Source organism: Rhipicephalus microplus, chromosome 8 (genome assembly GCF_043290135.1).
Source record: "Rhipicephalus microplus isolate Deutch F79 chromosome 8, USDA_Rmic, whole genome shotgun sequence".
Taxonomy (NCBI): domain Eukaryota; kingdom Metazoa; phylum Arthropoda; class Arachnida; order Ixodida; family Ixodidae; genus Rhipicephalus; species Rhipicephalus microplus.
Genome location: NC_134707.1, coordinates 44,473,265 through 44,484,883, shown reverse-complemented (window position 1 = coordinate 44,484,883; position 11,619 = coordinate 44,473,265). Strand labels below are relative to the sequence as shown.

Sequence of the window (11,619 nt, the reverse complement as noted above, 5' to 3'; positions counted from 1 at the left end):
CCGTGACAATATTATTCATATCAAAGATGTTACATATATTACTAATATGTAAGCCCACATTTTGTCAGCGCAGTAAGGCGATGCGAGTGAAAAACTGATGGCTGCTACGAACGAAAATGCTGTTTTAAATGAATGCGTTGTCAAGTTTGAATAAGCCATTACGTCAAGTTCTATCACTGTTACCGCTACGGCTTAAAATGCCTTGCACCAAATTGGCGTCATTTGACTGAAATAATCTCCAGATGCAAAGATTCATAAAACAAGCAGAGACGGTCTAACCTGTTTCCTGTTTAATAGAAGATAACTCCAACAAGGGCCGGGCAGCTTATGGAAAAAGAATAATTGAATTCTCGTCTGAAAAGTTGAACATTTCTCTGACTTGCGCATAATTTGAACGTGTACACAGGTTTAGGAAATTCAGACACATAAAAAAGGCGACTCATTTTAGATACCCATTGTGTATTCATAACTTCCACCTAACATACCTAGTATTGAAGACTTCGAGCCCCCTTTAAAAACTTCTTCTGCACCAAAATTTAGTAATGGATAATCTTCCTTCAGGCATACCACCTTGTGGTGCGAAAACAGTGGTGAGACATTTCTCAAGCATCTGCAAAAAATGAAAATCAAACTTATATACTTCGCTCAAATAAAATTATTACAATACTCCCTAGAAAAAAAGTTATGGCACACAAAGCTTTGAAAGGGTGTGTCTATTTTTTTTCCACTGCCATAAGCACCGTGACTTTCCAGCGTGAGAGCTTGAATCAGGGCGACGTGTTACTGTTTGTATTTTAGCATGACAAGGTAAAGTGCCGTTGTGGCAGGCACTCAAGACGTTGTTTGCTCGAATACATGAGCATATCTCCATTTTTGTTTGCTTTATATCTACCAAATAAATTTATTCCATAGTTACCTTAGTATTAGATCATTTCAGCTACCATTCGGCACTGTTAAAATGGAATTTGAATGGAGAAACAATTTCATTATCGTCACAGGGCCGCTTTCATGCCGGCTTTTTTTCATAACTACTATATAACCTACATTATGACTAATCAACAAAGCACATGACGCAGCGTCTATATAGCGAAAGAAAATTGTGGTAGCAGCCCTGTGCGCTAGTTATCCGGGTAACGTAGTTCACATGATGTTTTCTGTACCTCACATGACACCGATGGCAGCCATATTATCTCTTTGTCGAGGGGCCTTATATTCATCTACGTTTAAAATGTAGTTTGTCTCTGCAACTTTTTGTCCTGTGCTTCGAATAGTGACCGCTAAATGAAGCATGTTACATAAAGAGTGCTTTTTTGAAATGCTAATGCGTTCTTCATTGTATGACATTTTGAAAAGCAACAGGCGGGAAATGACAGAATAATTCACCCAAGTATTTTCAAATGGTAATTGTTAGAAAAATGAAATAAAGCCTATTCAGTTGCTTATCAGTCATCACCTATAATGTGTAAAATTCATTCATATTAGTGAACCATGCTGAAGAACGAGCAAAAAATGTGCACCAGTACGACGTATCGAAAATACCTGAACTCCCTGGTAGACAATGAATCCGAGGTTCACCAGCTTTCCTCCTGCATGCTGCACAGTTACAAAAATGCAATAAGAATTTACCCGTAAATACGTCCAAGATTGTGAACTGTAAACACGTCACATCTGCACCTGAAGACTGAGATTCCATCTTACTTGTTTGGAATAGTTCAGTATCAGTCAGGTCGCGGACACCTTCAGCACCACTCAAGTAGAATACGAAGCTGTTGAGGACGTACAAGGTATGCTCACTCGAAGTACCGCCACTCTGTAGATAGCTGTGTTTTTGAACGGGCAGTGGTCACTATACAATGCGCTTCATAAAGGTTGAGCGCAGAAAGGGCGCCAGCAGATCAGGTGCATGCTCTCTTTGTATCAATAAAAAACGAAAATGAGCAATAAGCTATAGCTGTGGTGTAACCTCACATAATCACTATAGGAATTTGAGAGACGCCAAAGTGAAGGGCTTCTGCAATTTCGATCTTCCGTGGGGTTGCATAATGCGCCCCTGAATCTACGCATATGGCCCTCAATGATTTTCAATGCAGAAAAAAAAGTAAGAGGCGAAAATTTAACTAAGCTTTGCAGCTTACCACCTTACTACCTCAAATTTACACTAGAAATTTGCCAACTTTTTTGAAATTCACCGGTCGCCACTATTCCCTATTACCGACGCGTGCTTCGAGATGATTCTGCCCCATTTTCAATTCTCTCTTTCTTAGTGCTTCTAGGCTATGCCTTATTCTCCCTTCCTCTTCAGCATCACAGCTCTTCTCCCCACGCACATTTTCCTTTTCCTCCATGCACCTTCCTACTCTATATACTATACAAGGCGATAATATGCCTTAGTAGAGTGTCCAAACAAGCATCAAGCACACAGTGCCACATAATTTTATTATATTATTGGGTATTTATTCATTATGAAGTGATGCCACATGCTTTACAGGAATGCTGAGCCCCATTGCTCGACAAATATATCTTTTTCGAGAATAACAAGTCCATGTGCGTAGTGTTGTTCGAGACGTCCGACCCTGTTCGGGGGTGTCTTGGACTTTGGGACGCTTGTGTGTTTTCACTGGACTTCAAATATGTGTCGGACTGTGTGATATTCAGTTCTACACATATGTGCATCAAAGCATATATCCTAAACGACAAATCGTATTTGCATATATGACGATATTTGATTATAATATTTTCATGCATTAAAAAAAGAAAAAAAAAGGTACGGGATAACCCTGAGTTAACGACCATTTGCTTTTGAATCGAAGGCACGCGGCCTCCGAAACCACCTCGTGAAATATTTTCTTTTAGTGGGCGTTTCCCCCTAGTTCCCTTCTTTCGTTCTCTATTTCTCTCTCTCTTTTCCGAGGAATAATGCAGGCCGGGCTATGGGAGTGTGTGTATGGATTCATTCAAATTTTGTGCCAGGTACCTGTTATTGCAGGCGAGGGTTTCGGGAAATGTTTTTTATGTCATACGCTTTACGCCGAGGTACAAGTGCTTCGCAGTAAAAAAAAAGAGACAGCGCTTGTTCGCCCGCGCCCATGTTGGTGCTACCAGCTGATTGAGTGATAATTCCACCGATAGCATTCCCCATAGAGTACTGCTAATAAAATAATGAGTGAGAATTCTGACCTCTTTTACATTAAACTAAATGCTGATACTATAAAAAAAAGTCACGCTTCCCTTCACACTAGGTCTATATTCGTGTGTAATTCGTCACGCGCAACTGGAAAGATACCTAAATGGTATATAATGAAGCCAGCCTTTCTTTCGTTGCGTAACCACGTTTTCGCGTCATAAAAATGCAAACATAAACTCTGTTACCGCAGAATTTTCCTCCATTTTTCAACATGATAGCGTTGAAGAGCTCGAATCACATAATTTTGTGGGTCCACTTTTTGTGTGTTTTTCTGTCCACTTTGTTGTTTATAAGCGAAGCCTCATCTTTTTATACAAAAGAAAAATCGAGAAACAAGTAAGTAGCAAAAGACTAAATAAATGAACTGGGCAGAAAGGAAACGTGTAAAAATGGTTGTTTCAGCTACAAAACTGCAAGCTAGGGATAGTGTTAGCTATACGATTCGTAATGCCTTTTGTGTTTTCTTGGCCTGTGCTTTGAATGAAAGCTTCTCGGAGGCATCCAGAATTGTTTCCTGAAGACAACCAGCACTTCCACGAAAGGTCACGTGGTAATGAAGGCGAAGAGAAGAAAATCGAGCCATTAACGTTGAGACGCGTTGTTCGGTGAACTATACCCAGTAAAAGAAAAACACGGCGAATCCAGAGAGAAGGCGGGGGTGCACCAGACCAGTGCCCTCCTCCCCGAAACTTTACAGAGAATAGGGCGAATAGGGCGACTGAATAGGGCGACGAAAATGTCCGGGGCTGACAGCACCACCGATGTTCGTACTGCTGTCGAGCAAACTGAACCGAGAACTAAATGAAAATTACCTAGAGCAACAAAGGAATTGAACCAAGTCTTCTGCGCGGCAGCCCAGAACTCTTTCACTGAGCTACACCGGTGCTTTAAAGTGCGTTGCGAGCTGACCCTATTGAGGCTTCATATCAGGTTTGTAATTGCATCACGATGAGTATTATAATATAACAGATTGCAACGGTAAAGGAAAACTCTTTGCAAAACAAAAAAACAACTGCAGGCCTGCCTAAAACAAACAGCGCTGTGACAGCGAAAGCTGGAAAAGCGGTATTTGAGAGGCCTTTTTTTAACACTCCTTGAGTAGCTGCTGCAATCGCACTTGCAGGGCACCCACTACGTCAGTACTCAATATAGATATAGATCTTAAACTTGTGGCTCACACCCACAATGGAGGACTGGCCTAGAATCAGGCAGCCTAACATAAAGGAATATATGTATTTCATTAATAGCCAAAATACCATTACCAAAAATATTGACATTTTGCAATTTCTTACGGGCAACAAATATGGATAAATAAGTTTCTACTGAAGGAGTTATAAATGAAAAAAGACATTCATTATGTCTTCCATCGTCATTCCTCGAAAAAGCGTAGTACCCGCTGCGTATACGTGTAAGAAAGTTTGTGCAATTGTTTTTGGGTTGAAGCTTTCTATGACGTGGGTCGTGCACCCACGATGTATGTAGCAGTAATAATAGTAGTGTTAGTAGTCTGGCCGTAAAGGTAGCCACCTCTACGGCTGGACTACTACAACTGAATATAAAAAATATACGAATAAAGGGAACTAGTATATATCCATGAACTATAGGCAGTGAAAAGTGTGAAGTAGACACGAAGCGCGGGCTGTAAGAAAGTGCACGAGTGCCACCTCTCACTCCTTCAAATGTTCGCTGGGTGGCGGTACTCTTATATGCTAAATATACGATGAAAAAATGCGAGATGTTGGTACTTGGAGTGTTCACTAGATGAACGGACGGACAGATGGACGGACAGGCATGTAGACAGATGCATGGACGGACGCACGGATGGATGGACGGATGAGTGGACACATGGACGGACGCCCAGACGAATGCAGGGATGGACGCATGGATGGACGCACAGACGAATGCATGCACGTACGGAGACGCTTCGCCCCACTCATCATCAAGCACTGCGTTAATATGCTGTGACTTCTTGTTGTGTGGCGGACGACAAGGAATAATTAGGCGGCCAGGAGCTTTCGTAATCCTTAACAGTGAGTATGCCCCGTAGCTTATAAATGCATAAAATCAAGCGTTTAAAATGGGCCGGAGGTTTCAATGGCCCACTTCTTGCGCAGTTCACATTGTGACGCCTGGTTGCATCTCTGTTGCTCCATGAAATATATATATATATATATATATATATATATATATATATATATATATATATATATATATATATATATATATATATATATATATATTTATTTATATATATATATATATATATATATATATATTTATATATATATATATATATTGACACACCTCGATGGGCGCATGAAGAGGAAGAGGTGGAAGCGGTCTGGCTCACGAGCAGCTCGGTCGCCGGTTTTCTGGCTCTGAGCTGTACCGATCTCAACCATTTCCTGTAAATAAACGCGTTCCTTCGTCACAGTTGTGGTGGAAGGTGCTGGGTAAGCCAGCTACTGTCAAGCGAGACCGGAGAGCAGCCGTCTACTAACGACGGAACCGCAAGAGCACGAGCTTCGCCGCAGCCGTCGACTAGCGGGCTTGCCACCACTACCTCAAGATATGAACTTGGACGGAGACATCCAGCAGCCGGTCGCGAGGGCGCCGTCTTTCCACTACCGAGAGCCACGCACATTTACAGAAAAACCTGGCGATGACGTTGAAGAATGGCTCAGCCACTATCAACGGGTGAGCCGAGCCAATGGCTGGAATGCGGCCAGCCAGTTGTCCCACGTGGGTCTATTTCTCGATGGCAGTGCTTTAGTGTGGTTCGAGAATCACGAAGACACCTTGACAACATGGGACCAGTTTATGGAGGAGATCAAGAAGTGCTTTGGCGACCCTGCGACGAAGAAGAAACGTGCAGAGCAAATGTTGTCGCAGAGAGCTCAAGCTTGTGGTGAGACATGCAGAACCTACATTGAGGAGGTACTGAAACTGTGCAAATGTGTGGACACCAACATGACGGAAGAGGACAAGGTGGGCCACATTCTCAAAGGAATTGCGGAAGACGTCTACCACTTCCTTATCGGCAAGGAGAGTCTTGAGTCTGTGGCCGATGTGATTGGGCACTGCCGAACGTTTGAGGCCCTGAAGACTCGCCGCATCACTACGAAGTTCGGACGCCTTGCCAATGTTACGACCGTCGCCACTGTCGATGTGTGCCAAGACTCCGTGCCTACCGACCTTTCGTCAACGATTCGCCTCATTGTACGTGAGGAACTTCGTCGTCACCTTTACGCGCCCTTGAACGCCCGAGAACCACCGTGCGATACACCGTCCACAAGTATCAATGCTACGAGTTTCGAGGAGCGCAGCTATTCCAACCGCGGCCCTCAGCTAAGGGCTCCACCACCGGCGTCTTCTTATGTAGAGCCGCCTTATGCTCCCCACAGTCGTTACGGCTACAACAGCCATCCACCTCCTTTTGCGTCTCAGTGGGAACAGAGCGCCGCGTACCCTCAACATCCAGCGACGTTCCCTATGCCCCGTGAACGGCCCGTCTGCTACCAGTGCGGTGTTCGTGGACATATCGCCCGATTTTGCCCAATGCGACGTAATCCACGTTCGACATTCCCTCAGAGATCCGCGACGTTTGCACAACGAGGCCAACGGCCTGACTACACCTACTGGCCCCCCAACCCAACTGACGAGCGGCACGCCTACCAGCCGATCAACCGGAGTGATTCGCCCGGATCTGTGCGCAGCTTAACGCCGCCCACCACCCGTCCACCTCGGTCACCATCTCCACGGCGCCGGTCACGAATGTCGTCTCCGCCACCGGGAAACTAGCCAGCGCGGCCGACGGAGGTGAGGTCGCTGGACGTACCGATTTTCATCAAAGAATGCCTCCACCAGTTTCTATGCTTCAGAATAAGGTTCAGGTACTTGTTGACGACGTTCCCACGATGGCATTGATAGACACTGGCGCAAGTGTTTCCGTGATGAGTTTAGTTTTTAAGCAACGACTAGGCCGTAAGGTTATGTTTCACTGGGACAAACCTGCCACATTTCGGGCAGTGAGCGGCGCATTCTTGCGTCCTGTCGGCGTCTGCACTGCGTCTGTTAGTGTTGCCGGTAAAACGTTCAAGGCGGAATTCACAGTACTGGCTCAATCAACGCATGACGTTATACTTGGCATAGACTTTTTGCGAGAGTGTCGTGCGACCGTGGATTGTGGAGCAGGTGAGGTTCTGTTGTCTACTCTCGCCCAGCAGCCTGATTGTGAGAAAGGTAACCTCACTGTAGCTAAAGATGTACTTCTGCCAGCGTGGTCCACGGCCAGCGTACAAGTGACCACTTCGGAAACCAATTCGAGTTTGAATTCACGTGACATAGTGATTGAGCCGTTGCCTGTAGCTTGTCTCAAGAAAAACATCTTTGTACCACGATGCATTGTATCTCTCGCAGACGAGACGGCTCAATTATGGGTGATAAACAGCTCACCCGAGTCGGTTGTACTACCGGCTGGTATGCGCCTTGCCCTGTTCGAAAAGCAGAGCAGCACCTGCATTGGAGCTTTAAGCGATCTTGAAAGGGCGGGTCCGGAAACTTCTGGTATGGAAGCTGAATTTTCAAAAATGGTTAGCAAGTCCATTTCCTCACAGAAGCGCAAAGACCTGGTTGCACTGCTGGCGAGACATGCTAAAGTATTTGATTTTGCACGGAAGGTGCCTAGGGCTCAGATACCGACCACGCGCGCTCGTCACAAGATCGATACTGGCTCTGCTCATCCTCTCCGACAAAAGCCCTATCGCGTGTCCGTGTCCGAACGCAAAGTTATTGCTGAACAAGTTGGCGAGATGCTAGCCACTGGTGTAATTCAAGAATCGTCAAGTCCGTGGGCTGCGCCTGTTATTTTGGTAAAGAAAAAAGACGGGTCCTGGAGGTTCTGTGTTGATTATCGGCGTCTCAATTCTATAACCAAGAAGGACGTGTACCCCCTCCCCCGCATTGATGACGTAATTGACTGCCTTCATTCAGCTTCCTACTTTTCTTCGGTAGACTTGCGATCCGGGTATTGGCAGATTCCCATGGATCCAGTTGATAAAGAGAAGACGGCTTTTGTAACGCCAGACGGTCTATTTGAATTTAATGTTATGCCGTTCGGCTTGTGTAATGCTCCGGCAACATTTGAACGCTATATGGATACCGTCTTGAGAGGCCTTAAATGGGAAATTTGTTTATGTTACCTGGACGATGTGGTTATTTTTGGACGAACTTTTGAAGAACATAATCATCGCCTTGACGTTGTTCTAACATGTTTGGAGAAAGCCGCCTTGACACTGAACTCAAAAAAATGTCGTTTCGGTGAACGGCAAACACTGGTTTTAGGACACCTTGTGGACAAAGCTGGTGTTAGACCGGACCCGCAGAAAGTGGACGCCGTCAGCAAGTTTAAGCAGCCACAGTCTATCCGCGAGCTACGAAGCTTTCTGGGCCTATGCTCTTATTTTCGCCGCTTTGTACCTAATTTTGCTGAAAAGGCCCAGCCACTGACTGACTTGCTGCGCAAGGACGTCCCTTTCCACTGGACACCAAATTGTGAGTCAGCGTTTAAGCAACTAAAGTTCGCTCTCACTTCCGGGCCAATACTATGCCACTTCGATCCCTCTGCTTCCACGGAAATCCACACCGATGCCAGTGGAGTTGGTCTCGGCGCGGTGCTTATTCAACGACACAACAATGCTGAACACGTCGTCGCCTATGCAAGCCGGTCCCTGAGCAAGGCAGAGCGTAATTATACGGTTACCGAATTGGAGTGCCTCGCCGTCGTTTTCGCCGTACACAAGTTTCGCCCCTACATCTACGGTCGTCGTTTCTCAGTTATCACAGATCATCACTCTCTTTGCTGGTTGGTGAGCCTACGTGATCCATCTGGTCGACTTGCGCGATGGGCCATACGGTTACAAGAATTTGACTTCACGGTCCGCTACAAGAGCGGTAATCGCCACGCAGACGCTGACTGCCTGTCACGGCTTCCTCTACCAACGACCGAGTGTGAAGCTGATAATTTTGACGATTTTATCACAGCTATTGACTCTCATTTTCCTGACATCGCGGCTTTCCGGACAGCACAGCACGAGGATCATTGCTTAGATCACCTGTTTGCCTCCGCGAATGACCCGGCCAGTTCAAGCTCTTTTGTAGTCCATGACGCCGTCCTTTACAAGAAGAATTATTCTGGCCAAGGCGCCCGTCTGCTTCTGGTAGTTCCACGCACTCTACGTCCCCAAATTTTTCGGTTCTGCCATGACAACGCAACCAGTGGGCACATGGGCTTCGCCAGAACGTTTCATCGCATCCAGCAAAGGTTTTACTGGCCCAAGATGCGACGCGACACAGAAAAATACGTAGCGGGTTGCGAACAATGTCAACGTCACAAGCGTCCCACGACTACATCACCCGGACTTCTCCATCCCGTACCACCTCCTAGCTCTCCCTTCGAGATTGTTGGTGTCGACCTTCTAGGTCCGTTCCCGCGTTCAGCCAGTGCCAATCGATGGGTCATCGTGTGCGTCGACCACCTGACGCGCTACGCAGAAACTGCGGCTATACCTACTGCAACAGCCTTTCACGTGTCGCAGTTTATGCTTCGGCATATCATTCTCCGTCATGGCCCTCCACGAGTCGTCATTAGCGACCGGGGACGTCAGTTCGTCGCTGACGTCGTTGAAGAGATCCTACGCCTGTCTGCCAGCCAATTCCGCCACGCAACCCCGTATCACCCCCAGACGAATGGCCTCGTAGAGCGGACCAACAGGACGCTAACGAACATGTTGTCAATTTATGTTGATGCCAAGCACAAAAACTGGGACGAAGTACTGCCCTATATCACATACGCCTACAACACCGCGAAACACGAGACAACAGGGTACGCGCCCTTTTTCCTGCTCTACGCCCGCTCCCCCCGCAGTTGCCTCGACACCATTCTGCCTTTTACGTTAGATGTGGAAACATCGGTTGCCGAGTCACTATGCCGCGCTGAAGAAGCCCGTCGCGTCGCACGCCTTCGAACCATTGCATCTCAACAGCGCTCCAAGACCCGGTACGACGCCCACCATCACTCCGTTGCCTACACAAAGGGTGACCTGGTGTGGTTGTGGACACCTGTCCGCAAACGTGGTTTATGCCAAAAGTTTCTGGCCCACTACTCCGGACCATTTGTAGTCATTGACCGTCTCAGTGACGTCACATACGTCATCTCCGGCGTCACAAGCAATGGTCGGCGCTCTAGCAAGACACAGCTGACACACGTCGCGCGCCTCAAGCCATATCACCACCAACCTTCCTATTGACTCGCCCAGTGCGCATCGTCTGCGAACGGGGGAAATGACACACCTCGATGGGCGCATGAAGAGGAAGAGGTGGAAGCGGTCTGGCTCACGAGCAGCTCGGTCGCCGGTTTTCTGGCTCTGAGCTGTACCGATCTCAACCATTTCCTGTAAATAAACGCGTTCCTTCGTCACAATATATATATATATATATATATATATATATATATATATTGTAGTGGGAAATTAGCAAGGCACTGACTAGTGGGACCATCTCTCCCGGACTGCGAAGCGCGAGTGTGTGCACGAGCTGTAGACGCTGGACTGCTGAACATTTCTGTCCGTACCGGCTGCCTCACTCAATACTTTTCACTTTTCATGAGCCGAGAAAAATCTGGCTAGGGTGGCACCTGACTCTACACTTTTTAGGTTTTCCCTATTGTTTTTCGAACAAATTTCAATAATTATTTTGGGTGATTTCCCCTTCATTTATGTTTCACTGACTTTAGCCCGTTGTACCTCCCTGTAGTGCGGCCAAACCCATTTCTTTTTGTCATTTTTTATATAGGGAGGAAAAGCACACACATACATCATACACACATGCACAAAACAATCTATATATATATATATATATATATATATATATATATATTATATTATATATATATATATATATATATATATATACATATATTTATATATATATGTGTATATATATATATATATAAATAAATACGCACCAAGAGATAGGAACAAACAAAATTGCGTACAGGAGTAGGAAAAAGATATGTGGGTTGGTGTGAAGAAAGCGACTTCGTATTTATTGATGCCACATTAGGAAAACAAATGTTCATGTTGTGGCTACATACCTTTGTCCTGGCTTGTGTTACGAGAACCCACATTTCTTCTGTACTTTGTCGAGGCCTCATGTGCTCGTAGACGTACCGTGCTAGGGCTTGATTCTCAAGTCTGTTCGGATCTCTGTCTTCTTTCCACCGACCTACTTCGAAGCTTCCTTTGATAAAGCTCAGCATCAATGTGATGACCAGCATTGAAGTGTCTGCTGTAGTCATATCCTGGTATGAGAAACCAGCAGTTGCCATAATAATCAGGTGTCTGCATCCTGATGGGTGCCTCTCTTCATAGATGGTA

At 45.9% G+C, this 11,619-nt stretch overlaps 1 protein-coding gene across 1 annotated transcript; it reads right to left on the bottom strand.

Moving 5' to 3' along the window:
- Positions 1–485: 485 nt before the first annotated feature.
- On the bottom strand, positions 486–11,619 carry LOC142768488 (uncharacterized). The gene is made up of 3 exons (XM_075870476.1): positions 11,337–11,619; positions 1,540–1,593; positions 486–610 (listed from the first exon to the last, which is right to left on the bottom strand). Exons 1-3 carry the CDS (start codon positions 11,568–11,570, stop codon positions 512–514), a joined length of 387 nt encoding a protein of 128 aa, XP_075726591.1. The 5' UTR covers positions 11,571–11,619; the 3' UTR covers positions 486–511.